Below are 27167 nucleotides of genomic sequence, written 5' to 3' on the forward strand. Positions count from 1 at the left end.
AAGAGATCCTACCAAAGAAAAAAATTTTCAAGCCTGAGCCTGAAGATGGATTATATTTTTATCATATGAGAACCGGGATTTTTAAATACAGAGAACCACTTCATTTAGTTGGTGATTAATCTTTCCACTGTAGGAACTTTCCAAAACCATTGTAGGATTGTACTTTGCATCACTAAAGAATTACCTTTACCCAGAACGCTGAATCCTTGAAGTAAGGTTATAAGGGAAGAAGATGAGACAATTATCTAGTACAATTATTTGTGATCAATTTTCTATTTTAAAATTATAATATGAATGTGTATAAAACTGTCTACATTCAGAATATTCATGGCATTCAAAATATGTATACCAATTTATGAATACATACATTTGTGTTTGTATTTCTGTATATATATATATATATATATATGTATATATATATATGCCTATACTGCATGTGTTCAGACTAATATTTTAAAATCACTGACATTCTGCCAAACAAGAAAAGTAAATCTAATGCAAAAATTATCACAATACATCATAAAGCAATATTAAATTATCTGGGATAATCTACTACTTTGATTTATACCAATTAGTATAGCAAATAAGGTCAGGTTTCTCCAAAGGGACATTCAATTTAATATAGTGCTGGCTTGCATATAGTAAGTACTCAGTAACCTATGTTATTATTCTCCCTCTCTAATAAAGGAGTGTGGGGAAGGATGTTGTATAGGTCTAAATTATCCCAATAGAGTCTTTATATTGACTTACCCATACTGACAATTGTTTGACTTTATTTTTTCTACTGAGACACAACCTAAAGTAGAAGCTGGAGTAGATATTATGCTGAAACAGAAGCTGGGATTGGTAGTTCTTCTCAAGGGAGGCAGGGGAGGAAAGGAATAAAGATCTGGAGATGCCATAATAGTCAAGATACAGGGACTGTGGGACTCAAGGGAAAGGAGAAAAGTAATAAACCAGAAAAGGAATCCACAAAATTCAATCAGTAATGAAAGGAGATCCATGGCAGAAAAGTTGGGAAACTACTACTATTTAGGCTTCACATATTAGCAAAAGACACATATTGCAATTGCTGGCAGAATTCAGTGTTTGAAGAATTCAAAATATCTTACAGCTTTATGATTGATATGTAAAGCCACATCTATGGCCATGAGTTACATACAGCTTCTAGAATGTAGGAGGTCATTTCATTCTCTATGCCTAAGGATTCAGTATGTGAAGCAAAAGAAAAAGACTACCCCTCTGAGGTAGGGAAGGGGGGGGGAAGGACCTATAAATTTTACAAAGAAAAAAGATTCTGCCTTTCAAATTTTTATATCATCATTTCAGTAGGACTTCTTTGTTCAGGCACTTCTAAAAACACAAGAAAGTACCAAAAGTTGACAAACATTTTTACATAAATCCCTTGATTTTAAAAGTGAAAGGACTCAATGCTATTAAAGATCTCAGTCTCACCACATAATCTTATTCTTCACATTTTTAGTCCATGGTTTCCCAAAATTCACCATACAGTATCTATTCAATATGAATGTATGTATACACATATGCAAAGCTATGCTTATATAAAGAATATAAACATCTAAATATGTAGACAGACTTTTTTCTTATCATGATTTTGAGTTATATTCTAGCCAATCCTATGGTATATACATGTTGAATTCACCATAAACAAACAAACAAACAAACAAACAAATAAATAAATAAATAAATAAATAAATAAATAAATAAATAGATAGATAGATAGATAGATAGATAGATAGATAGATAGATAGATAGATAAATAGATAAATAAATAAATAAATAAAAAGATAAGATTATTTTATAAGATTCTAGAAATTTAGCAAATATTTCTTTCTCTTGAAGCCTCATGCCCTTTACCACAGACTTTGTGAACAGATGAAACAATTATGAAGAAAGATTTGAGAGTCATAAAGACTATTTACCTATCCACAATGTACAGTAGGAATTCTTGTTTGGTAATATCACAGAAAGAGAGAGAGAGGGGCAGTGGATAGAGCACCAGCTCAGGAGGACCCGAGTTCAAAGCTGGTCTCAGACACTTAACACTTCCTAGCTTTCCTAGCTGTGTGACCCTGGGCAAATAATTTAACCCCAGCCTGAGAGAGAGAGAGAGAGAGGAAGAGAGAGAGAGGGGGGGGAGAGAGACAGAGAGAGAGAGAGAGAGAGAGAAAGAGAGAGAGAGAGAGAGAGAGAGAGAGAGAGAGAGAAGAGAGAGAGAGAGAGAGAGAGAGAGAGAGAGAGAGAGAGAGAGAGAGAGAGAGAGAGAGAGAGAGAGCGCACATTTATAGAATCAAAGGCTTTCAGAGGTGAAAAAAGATCTTAGGTGCCAGTCAGGTAAGAGAAACCCTACCTGGACAAGAATTTCCCCCATCACATGTTCAACAAATAGCCATTCAAACCTTGCTAAAAGATTTCCAGTGATAAACACACTACTTTCAGAGGTAGCCTATTTTACTTATAGATGACTCTACTTGTCGGGAAACATTTCAAGTCCACATTACCTTTTGAAACCTTCACTTAGGACTGTTAGTTCTGCTCTCTGAGGGCAAGAATTAGTATAATCCTTCTTCCATGTGATAACTTGTCAAATACTTAAAGACAGTTATATTCTAAATCTTCTCTTTGCTAGACTAAATATACCCATTTCCTTCAAGTGCTTTTCATATGACATGGCCTTTTATTCTGTTTACAATTATATCTAATTCATCAAAGTCTTTTCCAAAGAATAAATTGACCAATAATGATGATAATGATGATGATGTAATGAATTGACTAGTAATAATCAAATGGCTTTATCCAAAGGGAATTAAATTGTAAGGTGGAAAATGACCAGTATTGAATTTAAAACTGCTCACTTTCATGACCTTACAGATAGGATTAGAAATGTTCTAAGTACATTAAATTTCTTTTAATTCATTTATTTAATTAATTAAATAACACTAGAGACCTTGAATCCAGATCCTTGAAAAGAATCTAAATATAACTGTCAATTGCACCACAGAACATTTTTTTTAATCAATTTCAGGGCTAGAGTAAAACAGAAAATCTAAGGATAGATTTCTCAGCTTTATCAGAATCAAATATTACCAGAGTTCAGAGAATTTTACATGCTAGAGCTCTTGAAAACTTCCATATAAATATCAGGGTAATTTCCAGGTTTTTTGCCTGGAGCAACGAAACCCACCAAATCTTTTCTTTAGTATGATATTAGTGATGTGCACATGGAGATGCTCTAGTCCAATCAGCAGGTATTACCGAAGAAGCAGTATTCAGAATTTTTCACTTTCTAAATTCCCATTAGTTCTATCAATTTTGATGAAATATAATTTTAGAATTCTCATTCCATATTGTCCAGAGTTTTAGTTTGTTTTGATAGGTCATTAAATCTTAAAACTTTTATTTTAAAAATCTGTTAATGAACAACATGTTAAATAAAAAAATAATATCTTTGGTGCAAGTATAAGTTTCATTAGCATCTTACTAGTGAATTTTAAGTCATCCCTTGTACTTTTTTTACTCCCTTTTAGATAAAGGATTTCAGAAGCAGTAATGCAAACACAAGGTAGCATTGTGAATGCTGTATAAATGCACCATTTTCTTTCACAGATTGGACTTTGTAGAATGAAATGTCAAAGTTCCAATATTTATTATCTGAAATAGGTTTAACATTTGGAAAATACGTTCAAACACAGAACCTTAGAAAGAAAAACAAGTGAAATTGACAGATAGCACTGGGGTAGACAGAAACCATGGATGATAATATTTTGTTTTACTCGGGGCAAAATTTGAAGACAAGGATCATTTTAATTTAACAAACTCCCATTTGAGGTTTTTTTGTTTTTTGGGTTTTTTTTTTAAGACTCATTCCCATCTGTTAAGGCAAGGGCCAGCAGAAATCAGTTTTAAATATACGTGACCACAATATTATTAATGAAGAATTCTTATATTTTATTTAATGCTTTGGCCAGGACAGCTATTTAAAGGGGTTACTAGTTAAGGAAAGAAGAACAAACAGCCATCATTCACTTTCCTATAAGTTCAAACATTTTACTAAAGTATTTGATTGGCCCTGCTGTAATCGCTCTGCAAATTAGTTGGGAATTTTAGTATTTCTATTAAATCAGCAATGTCTGGTTCTTATCCAAAGATTCCGTCTAACGAAGATGCCAGTTCTCATGGATTGGACAGCCCACCCTGCAGCATTCCTGAGAATTGTACAATATAATAATCTTGAAAGTCAGCAGAGTGGATTATCCACTTTTTTTTTTTTTCTGGACTTGAACTTGTGACCTTAACAGTAGCACTGCAAAAAGCAAATGTGCTATGCACTTTGCCATAGTAACCTTCCATGTATACTTTTCAACTTAAATACACACAACTGAAACAGCTACAATTTTGGAAAATTATGTACAAACCCTATATTTCTTTTGATTATATATAAATACAAATTAGCTATTTTTTCTAAAAAGTGGTTATAATAGTAAATAAATACAAAATAAGAATCTGACCATTATACTTCATGTGCTGGGGTTGAACCCATATAAAATGTACAACTAAAATACATTTAAAATCTTTAAGGAATAATTCTCTGATTAAAATATTTGTTTTCCCAACTTTTTGTAGACATAAATATATTTCAAAATAGCTGTGTTTTTTTTTTTTCATTTCATTACATAAATAAAGTCTTCATTGGGAAATATTAAAGTGTCAACTTGTGTTTTTTTTTTTTTTTTTGCTTTTGTCTAATATATATTTTTAAAAATTTTTGCTGTGCTAACGACACCCACATCCCTCCACAACCATATCTTGATAATTCTTTAACACGACTTTTTCATTTTCATCAAGGTAGAGCATGGAGATAGCACTAAGTTCTGTTGGTACACAGCATGCCTTGGGGATTTTGGAGTTAACTGAATTGACCAAAGTCTGAACAATGGCATGATTTGTTGAGTTCAGATGATCAGCCAATGGAAAGGGACATTCCCCATGGCAGTAAAAGGCATGATACCCTGGTGGGGCAACAATCCAGTCATTCCACCCCACATCACTGAAGTCTACATATAAAGGATGTCGCTTGCAACTGGACTTGAGGCGTTTCCGCTGTTTGTGTTTTGCTTGACGCTTTTCTCTCTTGTGGAGAGGATGTCCTTTGCCATCATGGCCAAAAGTTACTAGTAATGGTCTTATCTGTGACCAGCTATGATCGTCCTGATGCAAAGACCTACTAATCCTTACATGTCTCTTGGAGACTGCTCTGTCATCATCCAAGTGAACTACTTCTATCACAAACCCGTGATTTGCCTGTCCCTGTGCAATCCACCTCATCACAGCGGGTGTGACATCAAAGTTTTCCCATTTGCTTGCATTATGATTTACCAACCTTGTGTCCAACAGTCTTGTGATGGGGTATTCAGAGATGGATGTTGCTGGCTTTATGATTTCATAAATATTAATACGATGATGGTGACTGGTATTATTTTTAAAAGCTTCCTGAACCTGCTCCCGAAAAACCTTAAGTTCAGCTGAGGTGATAAATTCCTCATTGGGGATGGAAGTTAAATTAAAGAAGAAACGCCGGACTGTTTTCCCATTTGTTTCTGGCAGCTCTTCCAAAGATTCTGATTTGGTTGCAAAAAGGAAAAACAAAACCGAAAAGTCAATCAGTAATTGAAACAAACAGTGACAATTGGAATAGAAACATTTTCAATTCAAACTTAGAAATTCAGCAACTACAAGAGATAAGATTTTTTTAAGAGAAAAATTTCCCTTGTCTACATGTTTGTTTATATGAGCATATACAGTATGAACCAAAAATACAATTCACTATCATGCTTTTGATCCAATACTGGAGTACTACATTCCAGGTGGTTATAATAACGGGGAAAGAACTATGAAGCATTACTTTGGAATTCAAGGACTTTAGCAAAAATCTTTAGCACTGTAGTTAGCAGAGATTTAATGAGAATGATTAAAACTGACTGAGGATTTACGGAAATTATTGCATTTCTTTTTTTAAAAAGTACGTCTTTAATGTCAATCCCTTAAGCTCTATTCCAAAACATTACTCTACAATTTAGATGATTTACAAATCTTGATATACAGATTTCAGTGTCCTAATTAAAGACCATGAACTTAACATCTGTGATGATATTTTACAAAGCACACCCTACTATTTCATTCAATAGTCCATAGACAAGGGCATTTATATGAATCTCCTTCTGCAGGGGAAACACATGGGTGGTACTAGGATACTGTGGTAATTAGGTCCAAACAATATCCAGAGAAATAGCTTCCCATCTGTAGTCTTTCCTATGACCTCCACATGACCCCCAAAAGCCAGGTAACTTTTCAGATATTTTTAAGAATAGTTTGTATTTGTGTGAGTGTGTGTGTGTGTGTGTGTGTGTGTGTGTGTGTGTGAGAGAGAGAGAGAGAGAGAGAGAGAGAGAGAGAGAGAGAGAGAGAGAGAGAGAGAGAGAGAGAGACAGAGAGACAGAGAGAGAGAGAGAGAGAACAGGCTTGTTTGTATATACATGCTACATTTGTTTCTGGAAAGTATATTAAACTTTACAGAATCCTACTACAGATGAGATTCAAAAACATGACTTTTTCCTTTCAAATTTTCAGTAATATAATATTCATAAGAAAGGAACTCAGTGAAATTTAGATGGTCAAGAAAAGGACCATGGCTCTTTAAGAAAACATGGTAGAAAAGAATTTATTGGTTGCATTCTACAGAACACCCCAATGTCCTGATCCCTATTCTGATCAATTAGGCACACAAATTCATTTGCTTTGTTGTTTTCCCCCCATTTTTACTAAATACTGTGTAAGTCACTTTGAGAGCTTGCTGTCTCACAAAGAACAAACACACACATATATTTTCTATTTAATTAAGCTTCCTTCTTCATTTTAAAGCTAAAAAAAAGATAAAATGACCACTGATCTTAAATTTTTGCCACTTAATTAAGGGTACCAACTAAATTAAAACTCTAGGAAAAAGTTATGTCATAATACCACGTCATAATAAGCAGAGATCATTTCATTCTTTCTTTTTTCCTTCATTTTTCATCTTCCTTCCTTTCTTCTCTCCATCCCTTTTTTCTTTTTTCTTTCTTTCCTTTTCTTTTTTCTTCCTTTCCTTTCCTTTCCCTTTTCCTTTTCCTTTTCCTTTCCCTTTCTCTCTGTCTCTCACCCTTTCTTCCTTCCTTTTGATAATCATTGAGGACTAAAATCCAGATGTCTTTGTAAAGAGACCTGATGACACAGAATACTGGCCAGGACTATTCCAAAGGTAATATTTGTGTATCAGCAAATGAGAGAAATTTCTTCTCACTATTTTGCTTCTGTTTTTAAAGACTAAAATTAAAGGGGGGAAGGAGGAGGAACCAGTAATTTTTCCATTTATGTGAATATTTTAGCTAAGGAGCAATTCAGTTTGAATTTTTCACAAAGTCAAAGCAAATTTTAATTTTCAAGAAACCAAATTAATTGAACAACAATGTAAATGACATCTTGGCAAACATGCAAGCATTTCAAACCATGGTCAGCAGATGAGGAAACACATGCCAGAGGATAGTACAGAAAACTTCTTTACTTGCATTGGGGAAATTCAATCCACGAAAATATATCCTGGGCTTTCTACAATCTGTATAGCTCAATCCACCTAAATCTACTCTTTGGAAACCAATCAGCATTCTCTATGCTTATGGCAACACACTCCCACTGCCAAATGCTATTAACATTAGGATGGCTGTGCTACAAATTAACTAAAACTTTCATGAGTGACAAATTTTTAGACTCTTCTTTCTCCATCTTCTATATTTAAACCTTAAAGCCTTGGTTCAGCTAACTCCTAGACATACCAGTATACCAGGAACTTCTGGAGAAAGATGGGAGAAAAATGACTAGTCATTTCTATGTACATTACTACCTATTTCGATGTATATTTATTACCACCTACTTCTCCCTTCATACTCAGTTCCCTAACATAACTACATATGAAGTATGATTATCATACTTCCCTTTTGACTTGAGAAGGTTGGGAGAATCTGATCTAAGAAGGAAAAAGCATACTACTCTTAAAACAGTTCATTTTATTATGGTACAGAAGGAAACAACAGAAAAGAAAACAAGAATAAACAGAAAGAGGAGTGGGATGAAGGGAAAAGAGGAACATCTCTATCTGGTAGCCAAGAAAAAGAAAGTAGCTAAAATGTAAGATAAGGAAAAGAATAAAAACTCCTCAATAAACAAAGGAGAGAAATGAAGGGGGAAAGACTGGGATAAAATACATAAGAGAAGATATTATTCACAAAGAGGGAATAATACCTAGGAAAAGAAGTGTCAACAGATCAAACAGAGAATAACTTTAATAAAAAGAAATAAAAATCTGAGAGTGAGCAAAAAACCTTGATTTTCTACCCTGTACCTTCAAGGTACTTAAGACAATTTTCTATCATTCTTTCAAAGTAGAAGTGGCATGAAGGCACCCCTTATTATAGTTGTGTCACTTAAACATAAGTCATAGGGATAACAGCATGCTGTTGGGAACCCCAAAATCTTGGGGAACAGCTATTGCTGCCACCTCCCCACACTTACTTTAATTTTTTTGCCTATCCTCACCAAATGAGAGTGGAAAGGAAGGCAATAAATCACTTTTTATGGATCAGAAAAAACAAAACATGGTCCAAAAAGTAAGGTTCATAGAAGCAACAAGAAAAACAAAATTAAAGGGAAGGTGGGGTAGCACAGGAACATCAGAGGTTACTAGAGGAAATGTGAAAATAAAGAATGAGAAAGAGAAATCCCAAATTTGTAAGAGGAAAGAACACATGAATGAAAAATACAAGGAAAGAAGAAAGGAGGGGAGGAAGAGAGGAAGAAAAAAAAGGAAGGGAAAGGAAAGAAGCTAAAGAAGGAAAATGGAAGGGAAGAATACAATTATAAGATAATCAGAAATAAGTTGAATATTGCTTCAAACATTTTTTTAAATCTTGAGTTTCATTGATATGAGTACCCCATACATTGATGTAGATCACTATATGGAAGTGGGGGTGAGAGTAAATCCTTTCCAATGCTTACACATGTTTATGAGTTACTGTGGGCAAAAGAAAATCTCCTGTTGGAATAGCCTCAAATAACTCAGGGTCATCTTCAGACATAATACATCTTCAGAATTAATACAAGCACAAAGAGGAAAAAATGTATAGTAGGATACAAGAAATCTAAAAAGTCACTCTTTTTTTTTTAAATTGTAAAACAAACAAAAATGAACCTATTTTTTTGTCTGCCTACTGGCTATACCAGAATATAGTTTTACCCATAAAAAATAAGTTTCCAAAACTTTCTTTTCATTGTTTGCCATGCAGAACAGAAAACAAAAGTTTAGAAGTTTCAGCTGAAGTAGATAGAGGGAGGAGACCTGTGGTGTCATCAATATAGGGAATTCCCAGATGAGGAAACTCACTTTACCAAGGCTGGTCAGAACTTTCTTTGAACCATAATAGTTTTAGGGAGACACTTGGAATACTAAGAGATTGTGATATGCCCTTAAGTAACACAACCAGAATGTCTCTAATGAAGGATGTGAGCCACCACATTTTCTGGGACTCTGAGGTTAGTGCTGTACTAATGGATATATCTCAGTGGGTATTATGCACAAATATGAATTGCTGACAGTATTGTAAGCTGTCTTTGTTGAGGTAGCAGAATTTTAGGGTAATTGAACTTTATACCACTTGCTTGGGCAATAATCCTTACTTGTGGAAAAGTGAAGAAAGTAAAGAGAAAAATAGTAATATTTTATAATTGTGCCACTCAGCATCTAAAATAAAATGAAAAATTCAATTAATCTAAAATGGCCAGTATTCCTTTATCTGAATACATTAAGTGATCTGACTAGATTTCTGAATGTCTACTGAGATTTTGGAGTAATATATATTTAATCTATTTTGTCATTCCCTTTTCTTGACAGGAAGAAAAAATAAAACAAGAAAATAAAGATAAAATAAAAGGCAAGAAATCTAAGATGGGAATTGATAACAAGAGTTCATAAACCAAGGATCAGAAACAGAAAATTTTGTCAGTATGAAATAAATAGTTATGGGAACAAATAAATGAGGACACAGAATGGCATGTAGACAGTATAGCAATATAATCATCACAACACAAGTGCAGTCCCAATTTTATTTTATTTGCTTCAACTGGATTTCCTCAGTATAGAAAATTCCTGTCACCAATACTGATTAGCAAATGCTCTGTAATGTAATATATAGAGCTTCCTGAAACCTTGAGAGGCTAAATGACTTTTCTAGTGTCATACAAATAGGATATGTAAGAAAGTAGAACATAAACCTAAGTCATTCTAATTCTAAAACTGACCCTCTAGCTAGTAAACCTTGCTGCCTCTTTCCCAACATTAGAAAAATAGTAAAAACTTTTCATTCAAAAACAGCTCAATAATTCCAAAAAAATCTTTATTAAATATCACTACATAGGATCATAAATGTAGATCTGACAGTGACCTCAGAGAACATATATAACCATGGTCCTTAATCTGGCCTATGGAATAAATAAATGCATATGTATTTCATGTATGCAGGGCAGTTAGATAGTATAGTTGATAGACCAACAACCGTGGAGTCAGTTCAAATCCAACCTCAGGTACTTAGTAGTATATAACCCTGGCCAAGTCACTTAACCCTATTTGTATTAGTTTTCTCATCTGTAAAATAAGCTAGAAAAGGAAATGACAAACCACTCCAATATCTTTGTCAAATAAACACTAAATGGGGTTACAAAGATTCAGACATGACAAACTTCTAAAAAAATAATAAAATTTATAAATACAATATAAACAAATAAATATGCACATACATATACATATGCATGCATATATATGTGTGTGTTGTGTATATATATATGTACATATACATGCATATATAATTACTACATTTCCTTTGTAATCCCATACATCTTATTTTAGACATTTAAAACATGATTCTGAGAAAGGGTCCATTGGCTTCATCAGACTGCCAAAGAGGTCCACCAGACACTTAAAAAGATTAAGAATCCCTATTCTAAATTTTGCAAATAAAGATGGAGGTCCAAAGAGGTTAATGGCTTGCTAAAGGTCACAAAATTAGTAAAAAGAATAGCACAGCACAGGTGACCTGTAGCTCTAAAGTAGTAATTCCAAAGCATCCTTTATTTGATTCAGTAGCTCTCCCTCCTAAAAGTGCTGACAAAATTTGAAAAGATATTTCTCAAGCGAAAGTACATTTAATTTTCTTTTGATAATTTCATAAAACTTCAGGAGAAAACTCCAGATAGTATGAATTACAACTTAAACTAAAGTTAGAATCAAATGCTTTGATAATTCTGACAATGTCACACAAGGTGAAAATAAAAATAGGGAAGAATCTAAGAACTCTTCTCCAAAAAAGACAAAAAAGGTAATATGCCAGAATTTTTTAAATGGAGAAAACTCAAGGAAAAACAAGAAAAAAGGCAAATAAAGTAAAGGTAACAGAGAAATTCTATTTCCTCCCTCAACAAGATAATGCCATTATTACAAAGAGAAAAAAATTTACTCTTATTAATAATACTAAGTACACTTTCCTATCCTCCTGAAATAAACCAATGCATCATATTGCCACTTGAACTAGATTAGGGTCAAAAAGACAGAATTTAGGTAAAAAAACTTACCATTGTAAGAAAAAGACTAAAAAAATCAGTTTCATAGTGATTATCCTCTTATTTGTTTATGTAAATTGCTTATGTAAACATAAACAATTCAATCACTCATACAGAGAAGTCAAAAGACTTAGATTCTGGAGCCTGGTTCTGTCACTAAGTAGTTGGATAAAACTTCAGAACTTGGAGCTTCCATTTCCTTGTCTTTAAAATGAAACACTTGAACTAAATCAAAAGTTTTTAACCTTTTTGTGTCATGGAACCCTTTGAAAGTCTAATAAGGTCCTTGGCCTCTTCATAAAACAAAATACAAAGAGAACCCATTATATTGAAATATCAAAATATTCTTCTCATCAGATTTCTAAATTCCTTAAAATCTGTGTTAAGAACTGCTGGATAAAATGAGCTCTAAAATCTTTTTTAGACTAAATCTTCAATGATCCTACTGTGTGAAAGATAGGATCACAGATATTTCAGGGGATACAAAGAAACATGTGTCCCTACTCTCAAAGTGCTCACAAAATAGGAGAAACTTTTGCTTGAGAGCTCACTTTTATATCTGAAACATGTATGATTTTGTTGGTGTAGTGACCAATTCAGATGACTCTCTATTAAAAGATGAAAACTGTGGCTAAAAAAAAAAAATCTATCACTTTGTATACAAGCTGGTGATAACTCTGTGAACTTTAAACCAGATTGGTCTTTAGATAATTGACTTCCATTGCTTGTACCAAATTTTTTATAAAGCTTGATTGACCTTGCTTTCCTTAAAAAGGAAAGAACTTGGGGCAACCTTCATGCTATGGTGACACCTCAAAACAGAACTTGCTTTGGGACCAGTCATATATCTTGAAGAACACTCATTCAAAATAGAATATATAGGTTAATGGCAGTTCATCAATTCTTTTGGATAAAATATGACCTGATTGTGTGAATAACATTAGGCCATTTGTTGGGTTTTGAGATTTGGCAGAGTATGGAGGGAGAGGGCATAATACAGAGAATTCCATAATTCAATAATATTTTACCTGCATTTTGAAGTTTCTGTTATTAAAGGGATTAGGGAGGGGAAATGATTCTGAGGAAAAGATGGGTCATGGTCCTTGAAGTTTATTTTTCTTATCTAGCCAATATTTCACAATTAACCATACAGCCAAACCTTGTAGGTTCAAAAGAACTGACAAATCTGGGGTCATCTGAAACTTTGCTTATAATAAGTGGCTTATCTATATAAGTAGTTTTAAATGGTCTTCTCATCCAGAGGAGCTAATATCCCAAATTCAAAGGAGAACTTTAACCATAAGTGTGGCACTTTCTTTCCTTTGAAATCAGATCACAAATACTTGTACAACATTAAAAAAAAATTAACACAGACAGGACTTCACTGAGTTAAACAGGACACATGATAACTGATAAAAATAATTTAAGATTTACTAACACATGATGTAGATTAGCTTTACAATGAATGAGCTACAATAATGACATTTTCTGTCTTACTAAAATTATTCTGTAGTTATATACAATATTATCCTTAGAATTTCAGGGTATAAACTAAGAAAATCAATGATTTCTCTTCATCCTGAGAAACGTTTGTTCCTTCAGTAAATAAACAACCTTTAGTTGTATCCAAACATTGAATTTTGTCCTCTAGTAAAGCATGTAATGGCAGAGTTCCAATATATTTTCATTTATTTCTGTGTACAGTGCAAAGGCCACTGACATATTTGTAACAGTAAGTATCAAGTATCATTTCAAAGAATGATGACTCAGCCTTAACAAAGTTATAATAAATAAAATGACCAGATTTGCAAAATACTGAAATATTCATGAGTTTCTGTCACATTACATATGGAAACTACCTGTGTATAAGTATTTTAATTACTTATTTAAATTAAATCATGATAAAAAGATAATTTTTTCACTGCCCCATTCTTTTTGACACAGTCTATGAATTTGATAGGAAAGATTCAATTCTACACATGCAAAGCAATCTGCCTTATTTAGGTAAAAGTAAATTATAGGCAACTGGGTGGTATAGTAGATAGAGCGCCTGGGCTGCAGGCAGGAAGAACTGGGTACAAATATGGCCTCAGACACTTATTAGCTAGGTGACCCTGGGCAATTCACTTGACCCTATTTTCCTTAGTTTACTCCTCTGTAAAAGAATCTGGAGAAGGAAATTGAAAATCTTTCCAGTATTTTTGTCAAGAAAGCCCCAAACGGGTTCATCAAGAGTCAGATTGGACTGATATAACTAAAAAATGGTTTAAAGTTTAACTGAAATTGATCATGTTTTCTTGGAAATAAGATGATAGGGAAAAACAAAAACAAAAAAATGTCAAACCCACCTAAGTTTACATGTATTCATGGAAGGCTGCTTGGTTCAACTAGAAAAGAACTGGTTCTTAAGTCAGAGAAACTGTGTTCAAATGTTTCCCTAAATGCTTACTCTCTGTGTGAATTTAGAGAAGCCATTTCATCTTTTCCTAAGCCTCTATTTCCTAATCTGTAAAATGAAGGGGATAGACTAGATTGCCTAGAAGGAACTGAGGTTCCTTCAACTTTAGAACTCTGATGGTAAATGTGTACCTAGATGGCATCTCCTTTAAGATATTATGTAAAATTTAAATGATCTCAACATTAAATAAGATATATAACTTTTCTATTTTAAGTTGAAGTAAGGTTTCCATATTAAAATGCCTATTTCCAGAGGAGATATCAAAATATCCATTGTTGTTATTTCTTTGCTCTTAAAATCCATTTCAGTCAGTATCAGGTGAGCAGGAAAAGGGGGCATGGAATTTCAATGATCTCAAGAATTTGGTGACAAGGGTCATAGCTATAATAACAGTGACATTACTACAAAAATCAACAGAGCCTCTCAGAATTTTCAGTTGCTAAAGAATTTGAATTAGATCTTATTGTGCTGGGTACCAAAGTTCAAATGCCTGAGAAGTGAGATTGAAAATGAAAGTGACTAGCAAGATTTTTCCTTCTTGATGTGGATATTTTGAATGTCAGAAACTCTTTTTCTTCTTTTGCTTGCTTTGGGACTCAATAATCACTAAGAGCAAGTGTTTTAAATAATAAAAGTCATCCTCAGTGCTGTGAGAAAATGTTTGATAGGAGAAATTTTGATTTATGTTTATAATTAGGACCAGGCTATTACTATTATATTTTTCAAAAGCACTCAGCAGCAGAAAAAAAACCAGCTCCCAAAAGAAGCTACATAGGTCACTATCCTATTCTTCTACCATCTGTGCCCTAATCCTTTCACTCCAATTCCTTACCAATTGATGTCTTGAAATATGTGACAAATATATTCTAGTACTTTATTCATTTAAAATTAAGGAAGATATCTCTTAACTGATATGAAAATATCTCTAAAATGTGGACAAAATGACACAGCACTATGAAGATAAAATGAGTTCTTTATAAAGTATTTTGAAAACTTTAAAGCTCTCTATAAATTCTAGCTACATTAATGATTTAACATCTTCCAAACGAATTGCATTCTAATAAGATTTTTACTATTTGGCTTAAAAACTTAAATACAATGTAAATGCTGTATTTCTTAAAAAAAAAAAACAACTATAGATTCAGACACTGTAATCAATATACTGACATTTTTGGTGCTTTTAACTAAAAAGATTTATACCCATTATTATACAAATCACATTACCTGCAAGTTTAGGTTCATATAAAGTTAAGGGACGGTTGGCACAAAGCTTTCCTCTGCAGAATTGTTAAGTATTACCTTATTTTTACACTAAAAGTATCTCAGATTTAAGCAAAAGACAAAAATGCCACTGTGGAAATAATACAATTGATTGTTAAATTGATCTGTCACAGGGATTAGACAGGGATTAGAAGCTTTCCAAACCATCCTAGAACAACTGTAATTTAGGAGTTTCTCAGAGTATACAGCATTAAAAAATAATACCTATATGTAGGGATTTTTTAGGTGAACTTGGACTAAAAATCTATTATACTGGATTTCAGAAAGGAAACTGAAAAATGAGATGGAAAGATTTAGAGTGAATATGTCAATACAAGCCCTCTTTGTAATCTTTTAATTTGTCCAAAAAAAATTTAAGGATGTAATACCTGCAAACTTTTCAAATTTGCTTTATTAAAAGGTGATCTTGGTAAAAGGATGCAGCTTTACTTTTGTTGTTCCTATTCCCCCAGTATTTGCATGTACTACTTCTCACATTATTTCTCCTGTATGTCCATTAAAAAGGAGTCAGGAGACAGAGGGGAGAGCACCTTAACTAACTGTTAACTCCAAAAATTCAGAGTTTAAATGTTGGATTATGTGTGTGTGTGTGTGTGTGTGTGTGTGTGTGTGTGTGTGTGTGTGTGTGTGTGTGTGTTTGGGGGAGTGGGGAGGAGGAATCCCTTTTCCTTCTACTAGCACAAGGTATAAAAAACTGAACAGGCAAGTTTCCCTGGCTCTTGTCTTACTGCCATCAACAAATGTTTACTGAATGTCTCAAGATCACAATGTGATCTTGAGAAGCATCTTAGCAATCATCTAGTCTTCCCACACCCCCACCCCCATTTTACAGATAAGGAAACTGAGATGGGGAAGTGATTTGTCTCATGCTATACTACTAATAACTTGTGGCAGAGAAATTCAAAGACCCAAACCCACGTTTCACGGCTTCAAACCTCTAAGCTGCCTCCCACATCTGGAAGGCTCTGTAACTAGGTACTGTTGAGGACACAAGAGATGATCCGTGCTCATACCCTTCACCCGCCCAATTAGTTACCTCCCCAGTACCTCACCTTCATGGTGGAAGCTCCGGACGGTATTAGCCCGGCTGGTTGCTCTTTCCAGCTGGTAGTCCATGGTGGGATCCCCCAGTTGGCCCGAATGCAGGCGGTAGAGATCTAGCATGTAGGGGGGGATGATCGCGTTTTTGCTGGGGCTTGGTCTCTGCTTCAGCCCGAACATACTGAGTAGCCTCAGCTCAAACTCGCTCAAGATTTCTTCTGACTGCTGCGGCGTGGAGCGGCCGGATTCAGCGAACTTCCTCCGGCCCACCTCCGGGATGAGGCCGGCCGAACTACCCAGCAAAACTTGGTAAAGCAGCAGCGCTAGAAGAGAGCGGATCCCGGCAACCATGGTCAACCTGCAGAGAGGATTTGGGGAGTGGGGTGGGGTGAGGGAAAGGATAGGGACGGACAGCAAAAAAGCAAGGATGGAGATGAGTCTAAGAGATCCGTGACAGATGTACCACGCCAGCGGGCCAGGACCCTTGCGGGTGGCACACTTGTCCCAGGCGTGCCAGCTTGCCCAGCAAGTCCGCATCTGGTCCCAGCCACAGCCCGTGCCACTGCACCGGGAAAATTGTCCTGGCGGCCGCCTCCCCAAGATCTCTGGACTCCGGAGACCTTTCTTCCACCTACCCCCGCCTCTAGGGGGCAGGGGAGCCATGGCTGTAATGGGGAGTGGGCGCTAGCAGGGGCTGCCATCCCTGGCCGCGCCCCGCCCACTCTCTAGATTACCACCACTACCTTCCCTCCCCCCGCCCCCCACCTTTCAACAATCTCCCGGAAACTCCGGTGGTTGCTGAGACCTCAGCTTAAGAGTTTAAAACCGTCTGCGAGGAAGCAGATCGAATTTGGGGGGTCCGGAAAGGAAACACCATTGTTTTAGATAGAGGGGCTTCCCATTCCTTTCGCACGCGAAACTAGGACATCTGAGGTGCGGAGAGGGCCATTTGGTAAAAGTATAAGCTACATTTCTCGCGGCTCATGTTAACACACAAGATACTCATTTCAGCGATACAAAGCTACACAAGCACAAAACTTTTAGAAACTTTACGCCTGCCCTGCACAATTTCTTAAAGCATACACATTAACGTAAACACACAGCATATCGCTTTGCATTATAAAACACACAGAACGTATATTACTTCCTGATACATATACACCGTATTTTACTTCCAGACATCCTACAGTCACAATATACGACTTCCGAACATACGTGATTCAGGTCACAACCACTTACACACAAACATATACATACATATATACATATCCACATATATACACACAAACATAAATATGAAGTATATTTTGTTGGTATGTTGTAACACTTCTTTTCACTCATACATAGCACAAGGAAAAATAACTTATATACACAAACACATTTGGAGGGTTATAGCAACGTATAACGTCGGAATGTGGGGGGGGGAGTGGAGGATTGAGTCTGTAATATTTCAGATGTCAGGATATTGGGGAAAAAAAAGGAGAGAATCAAATTCTTTGCCTTTCTGATATCTCTAGAAACCAGATCTTCTTATCTCTTCTCAAAATTAGGAGTAGGAGGGGACCAGCAGAGAGGGAGATAGAGAAAAGTTCTCAAGAAAGATGTGTAACAGAGAGACGGGTACCTGGTTGGAAATGGGAAAGATTCCTGAGTCTAACGGGTGAAACAGAGGGGCAACCCTCTTTAAGAAGTTTTTTTTTTTTTTTTTTTTTTTTTTTTTTTTTTTTTAATCATCAGCGAAGTGTTAACAGCCATAATAAAATATCTTGGAAGGAGGAGGGAAGGAGCGAAGGAAGGAGGGGCAAAAAGGGAGTGCACTTCAAGTTGTCTTGGAGTGAAGCCGCCAGGGAAGGGGGGGGGGGGGGAACGGTGTAAAAGGGTGGGGGAGCGGGAGCCAGCTGCAGCTGGGACCGCGCTGCACGTGGGCACTGTAGGGTGTTTACCTTCGGCCGAGCTGCGCCCGCCGGGCGGGGAAGGGAGGGACGGAGGGAGTTTGTGTCGGTCGAGCTCGGGTAGTAGAAGGCAAGTGGAGGTGGGCCCAGAGCCTCCGTCACCGACTGGGAAGCGGGTCAGTATAGGTGCGAAAAGCTCTAGCATCACAGGACCCCACCCGCCCCCTCTTTGCTGTGCAAGCCCTCCCCAACCCCCAGAGAATAACTCCTCTACCTTTAGGAGACTGCCGATTGACTAAGAAGCACACGGGGGCACGTCCATTGAAACAGCCTCCACATGGAAAAATCTCTGGCGGTGGAGATTGAAGCTGTAATTTTTGTATCCGTTCCTCCTCCCTGGTGCCTGTCGAGGCGGCCCCCCCCCCTTTCCCGGGTGGCAGCAGAGATGATCGGAGTCTCCAGGAAGAGAAGCTGGGAGTCCGGGACGGGGAGAGAGTAAAAGGAAAATAAAATTTCCCCGCGGTTGAAAAGCCACCAGTTTTGAAAGGGGATTGGGGGTAGTTATTTTCTCTGCAAGTTCAAGAAGTCCTCAGCCAAGTGCTGACACATAACAACAGCGAGAAGGAGGGGGAGGGAGGGGGAGAAGGGGAAAAAAAAGTTCTGAAGTCGTCCTTAGGAAAAACCACCCGCTGGCTGCCTTCTCCTCCGAGACGGATAAAAGAGGGGGGTTGTGTCTCTCCGACTCTTCTCTAGCTCCTCTGCCGCCCATCGTTTTGGGAACACATCCTGAGAAAAAGGTGCCCAGAGATAGATCCCTGTGGCGGAAGGTGGGCTGCAATTGCCTGGGTTATACCTGTAAGGGAGTCCTGGGAGGTTAGTCTGAGTAGGGGTGGCAGCGGCAGAGGCAACAGCGGCGGTAAGGCTGGCGTTTGCAGGAGAGTTTTCTGCTCTCGGTGTGTTTTTTTTTTCCGCATCACTTGGTGTTACTCCAAACTTGCCTTACAGCTGTTAAGCAGAAAATAGAAAATCTCCAAAGTCCAGCCCGCCTCTGAAGCATACTTTCAGCAGATGGTTAGTCAGCAGGCAGTCCCAGTCAAACCAGGCTGGTGGTTTTCCTTTTCTTAAAAAATTTCCCCCCTTTGCTTATACACACGGCAATCAACAAGTTGTCTTGTCCTTTGTGTCAGTAGGTAGAGATGAATTATGTATCTATGTAGAAAAAATAAGTCTTCTTCTTTTCAAGTTAAAAACTGGGCGCTTTGCACCCCTACATGGAGAGATGGGCACTTGGCCGCTTCAGACTGGTGTGTGATACTGCAGTTCTGAGGCATTAAATTTCGACTTTTTCCCCCCAGTTACTTCTTTCGCCCTTCCCGTTTCTCTTTAGTCTTCCTGAATGGCGAAGCAGTTTGGGATGGGTAAAAGAAGACACTTTACTCTCGAATTTCTCTCGAGTGCACGCACAATTTTCCAGCCTCCTTCTCTACTCGCGCGCGCGCGCGCGCGTGTGTGTGTGTGTGTGTGTTGTCTTCTCGCTGTAAATTGATTGAGGCGGTTTGATGCCTCCTTATGCTTTTTGTTTCTTGGCTGCTGCTGATGTCACGACCTCGGGGGCTTGAGACTTCTCTGCCAATCACAGGAGGCCTGTGGGAACTGGGACTCGCCGGAGGGAGTGAGCAGGGAGAGAAGAAAACTCCTGCTGTGGCAAAAGCAGCGGCAGCAGCGTCAGAGGCAGAGGCAGAGGCAGAGGCAGAGGCAGAGGCAGAGGCAGAGGCAGAGGCAGAGGCAGAGGCAGAGGCAGAGGCAGAGGCAGAGGCAGAGGCAGAGGCAGAGGCAGAGGCAGCGGCAGCGGCAGAGGCAGCGGCAGCGGCAGCGGCAGCGGCAGCGGCAGAGGCAGCGGCAGAGGCAGAGGCAGACGCAGCGGCAGAGGCAGAGGCAGACGCAGAGGCAGAGGCAGCGGCAGAGGCAGACGCAGAGGCATTGGCAGAGGCAGAGGCAGAGGCAGAGGCAGAGGCAGAGGCAGAGGCAGAGGCAGAGGCAGAGGCAGAGGCAGAGGCAGAGGCAGAGGGAGGCGGCGGCGGCGGCAGCGGCGCTGTGGCAGCGCAGTCCCTGCTTTTAAAGGGGACGCCGCCTCCTTTTCCCTCCCAGGCCCTCACAGCAAACCACCCCAGTCTTTCCCTTTCTCAGTCATTTCTGATCTCGAGATCTGTAAGGTAGAAAAGGAACCAAAAGATATAGCCCAGAGGAATGGAACCTTTTGATAGGGGTGGGGTCTAGAGAGAGAGAGAGGGAGGGAAAAGCTAGGTTAAGGGGTGGGCTGACCGGCACCAATACTCAATCCTTAAAGGAGAAAAGAAAGTTTATTAAAAATGATGATGATGATTAAAAAAATAAGCTTTTAAAATCTGTAGCTTCCTCCAGGCGATTTCGGAAGTGAATACGCTAACTCGTTTGTTCCCCACCTGGCACAGGCCCGTTATTTCCCTTTCAGTTTTCCAGTTTCACAATACAGATGCGTTTAGGAAAACCGAACAAAGTTGTAAAATACGACTTCCTTGAGGAGTGGCGAGTCAGACAGAATTGCCCTTCCAGTAGACACAATCTGTCACATCTGTCTTCTGAGTTAAACATATACACAAGAACCAATAAGGTCCTGGATGCGCTTTAAATCTTTTACATTTTACACACACACACACACACACACACACACACACACACACACACACACACACACACAGGTTTTATACACTCATATATGTATATATACTTATGTATGTGTATAGTGAGTATATGAGTATATTCCAGCTTTCACTTCTCCTTTGATGGGGGTGAGGGGAGGGAAGAAGACTTAGGTGGCGGTGATGGGGGAGGGGATGCATTATTAATCTTTATGACTGCAATCACTGCTAGCTAAAGAAACTTATCTCATACAGCCCTTCGGCACGAGATTAGCTGCTCAGATGACAGTAAAATAATGCACAGCATGATCCAGGCAAACAAGACGATTCCGGTTTGAGATTTAGAAAAATCCCCTCCCCCGTCCCGCTTCTCTCGCCCCCAATCGGGAAAGATGTGAATGTAGTTTCTTTCTTCTCTCCTCCCCTTCTTCCCGGCCCCCCTTTCCCCCCCAAGCCTGGCCTTCTCTTCTCAAGTATTTTAGAAGCCCGAGGAGTTGCTGTGGCTGATGTTGGAGAAAGACCATCCCAAGATTCCTGGATCTCCGTAGAAAAATGACTTTTTTTTTTTTCTGTAGTACATGGGGAGCTAGAAATGCATAGTTCAGGCATTCACTAAAGTTGTCAGGAAAAAACTAAAGCTGGGGAAGGCTAAATCCATGAAAACTGTATTCACTTAATAAACCCCTGCGCCTACAAGCGGAGAGGTAGAGCAAAGTCAGATCAGATAGAAAGTTGAACAATGATCTATTATATATGTGTGTATTATTTTTTTCGGCAGGGAAGCTAAAATAATTCGAGGTTACCCTTACATAAATCGGATTAGATTCCCACTGAGGGGGAATTAAGCATTTGCTGCTTCCAAAGGTGTGAAGGTTAAAAAAGGCATTTGGGGGAGGGCTGCTCATTAGGAATAAGGAAGAAATAAGGATAAATTCTATAAAGGGGGGAAAATCTCTACCTAGTTTTACTATGTTACAGTACATAAGAAAAATTATTAAGCGAATTTAAATAACTTCATTCAAATTATTTTACTAGAAAGAAATAACATGTTCTATTCAGAGATATGAGTCAAAATCTTTTTTTAAGTTGCACTTATCTTTCAATCAACACATAGCTTTCAAATGGGGGGTAAAGATTATTATTAGTAAACTCCTTTTAAGAAATGTGATAATTATTTTTTTTGATGGAACAAACCACTTCAAAGACTATAAGGAAAGCTATGAAAGCTCATTTTCTATCCTGTATTTAAAAAATATGGAATATCTTCATTATCAATCTATTGCAATTCAATTTCTTATATGGCTCTGTATAAATCCTTTTGCTAAGTGTGCCAATGCAAGAATAGTATAGAAATCTGAAAGTGAAACACTTTTGGTTGGCTTTCTCATTGTTTTCAGACAAACGACATTTACTCCCCATACCTGTAACCATGCCTACCTTTGGAGAATAGAAATTTACTTGTGAAAGAATTTGTAATGGCAAACTTTGAGTGGCTAAAATACTATGTTTCTGTTTCTTTTTCTTTTTCCTTAAAATAGAGAAGGAAAAAAGAAAAGGTAACTAAAATCCCACTGAAGTTATTTACCTTGTTCTTGATTCAGTTTATAAATAGCCACTTAAGAATGTGAAGGTGGAGGGGGAGAAAGCACTCTTTAATGCTGCTGTCACCAGGAGTCAACAGATTTCTGCGATACTCTATAATCTGCCTTAGAAAACACTACACTATTCTAAATAGTCTGTTTTTTAGAGATGGCTGCCCTCCTGTGGTGAAAATATGTCAGGACATTTTTGTAAAAGTAGAAATTTCTTCTGAGGCTGTCATAGAGACTGATTATCTTGTCAACTTTGTAATTTTGTTCAGTAAAAACAAAAAAAAAAAGTACTAATCTTTAAGTATAGGGAATATGCCACATTTGCATGAATTCTGATATTTTGTGAGACAGCAATTTTTCTGCCTAAAAAATCAATTTCTCATTATCTAATACTTAGAAAGATTGAAAATCATTAATATTGGTAGAGTGAGACCACTTTCTTACTGAATTTAGTAAGTTTATTTCTCTGCCAGCTCATGCTAAAAGGTTATAGGGAGTCAATGGCAGTATGAGAGTCCCTTAACTGCTCTAGTTAGGAATGGAAAGCCAAATATGTTGCTTCTCCCTTTTGAAGTTCCACCCAATGATTCTTTTTTTTGGGGGGGGAACTAATCTGATCAGGTAGAGTGACTGCCACAGTTTTCAGAGAATAAACAATATGAGTTCTCTGAGTTTAGATGAATCAGTTTGATTCCTCTGATTTTCACATGGATAGATAACCCAGATTGAAATTTAAATGTCAAAAACTATGATAATTTGGCAATTATTCCTTTAGCGATTTAGTTCAGACAAAATCAAATTTTATTGTTTCCTGCAGCTATTATGGTGTGTCTGCACTTTTACTGTAGTCCCTACCAATGATTCAAATTAATACTAAAATAATGATAATATGTTTTAAAGGTCACTAGCACTAGATGATCTTGTAAGTGGTTAAATTTGAAGTAAATATCAGGAGAAAAGCATAAATCACTGCAGACCCTTCTCTTGATACTAATCAGGATTCTTTCCCAGATCAAATAGATTAAAGTAGAGTATTCCATCTAGTCTGTGTAAAACTATTACCTAAGTATGAGATAGAATAGCAAGCTAGATTAGTAGAAACAGGCACAATGATTTTTATGCAAATCCTAGTATACTGAGTCATATATAAGCTATTGTAGGAACCTACAAGAGTTATCTAAGTAATAAGTGAAACTTCCATCATTAAACTACTTAACCTACCTATCAACATTACATAAGATCATATATAAAAGATTAGCATATGTGAATATGGTCCTTCCACTTCTCATCATAATATTGACAAGTTGCTTGACTTTAAGCAATTCAAAATCTTATTGTGTTTTATCTATCAAATGAATATAATGCTTGATCTAGATACCTCAGAGAAATGTTATAAAGATCAAAAGAAATAACATAGTCTGAAGAACAAAAGAACTATGTAATACATTCATATTCACTTAATGTGCTTTTTGTGTATTGAAAATGTTATGAGCTTTGAAAGAGGGACAGCAAGACAAAGTAGATAAAGTGCTGGATCTAGATTGAGCTCTGGATTGAATTTTTAGATCCTGCATTTGACAGGAGCAAGCTGTGTGACCCTGAGCAGGTCACCTAATCTATTCAAGCCTCAGGCAGATTTCTAAAATGAGATGTTTTAGATGAGTTCCCATGTCAAGGAAATCACAGGTCTTTAAACCATATTGATGTGTTCTTAATGTCTATGCCTATAATGTTATGGATTAACATGAAACTACAGAGCTATGTAGACTTATATATTACTTCTCCTCATTTCATCTGTGTCTGTTTGGTCTTCTCACCAAAACCTTCAGTTTGTTGTATGCAGACACTATGTCTTAAAAACATCCTTAGAACATAATTAGTATTCAATGATCATTTATTGAATTATATTAATATGTATTGCTGACTAGTTTAAATCATCTAAATAGTCATTAGTAAATATTAATATATGATAATTTATAGGCATATGTTCTTTTTATCTGTATCCCTTATTTGTCTTTAATTAGTTTAAATTTAAGAAGTTTACTATGTCCAGGGAACTTTGCAAGGTGCTTAAGAAATAAAATTAAAAATTAAGCCATCTTTGATATCAATTTGCTGTTGAGAAGAAATATCACATATATAGGAAATTAAATAAAAAATGTGTACAAAGGGATTTTAGGGAGAAGGGCACAGGGTCTTTTATGAAAGACAGTCTGTTAATCATAGAAAAGCAGTTTCAGAGAGGACAATGGCAGGGTAGATTACAGTGTGATAGGGACCTTGGGGGATGGAACTGACATAGAAAGTGAATTAGAAGCTTTGGAATGGAACTTCAACATAGGAAGTCTATTACATGGAATTTAAGAAGAACCATATCCTTTATACTGCAGTGATAATATTGATTTAATTATCAATCCCTGATCCAGAATTGGAAAGGGTGAGGGTGGTATTTATATGACTAGTGGATTGAGCTCTAAGCCTAAAGCTAGGAAGAACTGAGTTCATATTTGGCCCCAAATACTTACTAGCAATGTGGTCTTCAGCAAGTCTCAACCCTATTTGCTTCAGTTATTTCAACTATAAAATGGGAATAATAATATCACCTACTTATGAGCAACAAATGAAATAATATTTATAAAAAGCACTTAGCACAGTACCTGGCCCATGTTGGTGCTATTTATTCCCTTCTCTTACTCTCCTCCCTGTTATGTATATACTGCCAAGTTAAGAAAAGAGGGACCTGACTAGTTATAAAATGATGAGGATATTTGAGATGTTCACTCTTAAAATCCTTAACCAAGTCATCTATGGCTCAGAGTTCATTCCAGTGGGGTGGTTCAGGAAGGCCCTTGGCCCTAGGTTGATTGCCTGTGTGGAAGAGAAAAGGAAAAAGCACTAGGGAAAATGATATCTGGTCATACATCTTGGTAAAAGCCATAATAACATGAGTTCTAAGACCTGGAGGCTTGTAAAAGGATGAGAAAATTTGAGGCCTCAACTTTGGATTATAAATAGCCTCAGATGTATGCCTATTTTCCTACTATCTTTGCAAACAAGTAATACTAGTTACATTTCAAAGATAAGCTTTATTCATTTCTCTCCATAAATGTTTCTTCTTTTATTTGACAAATAAATATTTGGAGCCTTAAAAAGTTTTTTCTAACTTGTGTTTTAGTAAAAATTGATCTGATAATCAAGTCAGTCAGTAAGTATCTATTACTTGCAGATGGGGCAATTAGGTAGATGGCACAGTGGATAGAATATTGGGCCTGAAATCAGAAAGATTAATCTATTTTGAGTTCAAATCTGGCCTCATATACTTACTAGATATGTGACTCTGGGCAAATCTGCCTCAGTTTTTCACCTGTAAAATGAACATGAGAAGGAATGCCAAACTACTGAAGTATCTCTACTAAGAAAACCCCAAATGAAGTCATGAAGTCAAACACACTTAAAAAACAACTGAACACACACACATACATTATCAAAATATTCCCATTGATTTAGCCAATATTGCTATTCAGCTGACTCTCTAATCTACACAACCATTTTTCATCTGTCTCTTGAGGTCCATTCAACAAGAATGACATTTCTAATTCTTTCTTGGACATCTCTACCCATTGTAAGTGTAGAAGATATCCCAAAGATAATTTAATCTAATTCCTTCATTTTATAAATAAGGAAGCTGAAGTGCAGGTTGTAGCCTATCTAAAATGACAAACAGTTAATAAGCACCAAGGTGGGACTAGAACTCAAGTTCTCTACCTCAAGAGCTAATATTCTTGCTATTATACTATTCAGCTTCTCTCTTTCCCCCTAAATTCATCTGGATTCTCTATTTTTTTAAAGCCTCCTAGGTTACAGTGGCTAAAGTACTATACTCTAGTATAAGGAACACATTCAAATCTGTCCTCAGATATTTAATTGGTTATGTAATTAGTTATTTACAAGATATAAGCATGGGTAATTTTTCAGCATTGACAATTGCAAAAATTTTTGTTTCAATTTTTCCCCTCCTTCCCCCCATCCCCTCCCCCAGATGGCAGGTAGACCAATAAATGTTAAATATGTTAAAGTATATGTTAAATACAATATATGTATACATATCCAAACAGTTATTTTTCCACACAAGAAAGTCAACCTCTTACTACCTTACTTTATTCATTATGAAACTGAATAATAATTGCACATACCCATGAGGTTTTTATGAGAATAAAATAAACTGATATTTATAAACACTTGGTAAACCTTAAATATATATATATATATATGAATTATAGCTGCTACTTCTCCTCTTCTTCTTCCTTTTTCCTCCTCTTCCTCCTCCTCCTTTTCTTCATCTTCTGTTCCTGCTGCATAATTCTAGTGAGACCATCACCACTCTTTCAGTCAATTTCAAACCAAGATTGCTGTTATAGTTATTCAGTTATGTCTGACTCTTTGTGACCACATTTGGAATTTTCTTGACAAAGACACTGGAATGATTTACCATTTTCTTCTCCAGTTC

The 27167-nt window shown here is 36.8% G+C and overlaps 1 protein-coding gene across 3 annotated transcripts in view; it reads right to left on the reverse strand.

The window, feature by feature from the left end:
- Window positions 1-2923: 2923 nt before the first annotated feature.
- BMP2 (bone morphogenetic protein 2) overlaps window positions 2924-27167 on the reverse strand; it is a 44838-nt gene continuing 20594 nt past the window's right edge. The window contains exons 1-3 of one of the 3 annotated variants that reach the window (XM_074287895.1): window positions 18665-20096; window positions 16510-16856; window positions 2924-5639 (exon numbers count right to left, since the gene is read on the reverse strand). In XM_074287895.1, the coding sequence (XP_074143996.1) occupies window positions 4795-5639; window positions 16510-16849 (1185 nt within the window). In that variant the 5' untranslated portion in view covers window positions 16850-16856; window positions 18665-20096 and the 3' untranslated portion in view covers window positions 2924-4794. Of the gene's footprint in view, window positions 5640-16509; window positions 16857-18441; window positions 18582-18664; window positions 20097-27167 lie in introns of those variants that run through there. The other 2 variants (XM_074287897.1, XM_074287896.1) reach the window with 2 other exon arrangements.

The sequence above is a fragment of the Sminthopsis crassicaudata genome, chromosome 2 (genome assembly GCF_048593235.1).
Source record: "Sminthopsis crassicaudata isolate SCR6 chromosome 2, ASM4859323v1, whole genome shotgun sequence".
NCBI classification, from domain to species: Eukaryota; Metazoa; Chordata; class Mammalia; order Dasyuromorphia; family Dasyuridae; genus Sminthopsis; species Sminthopsis crassicaudata.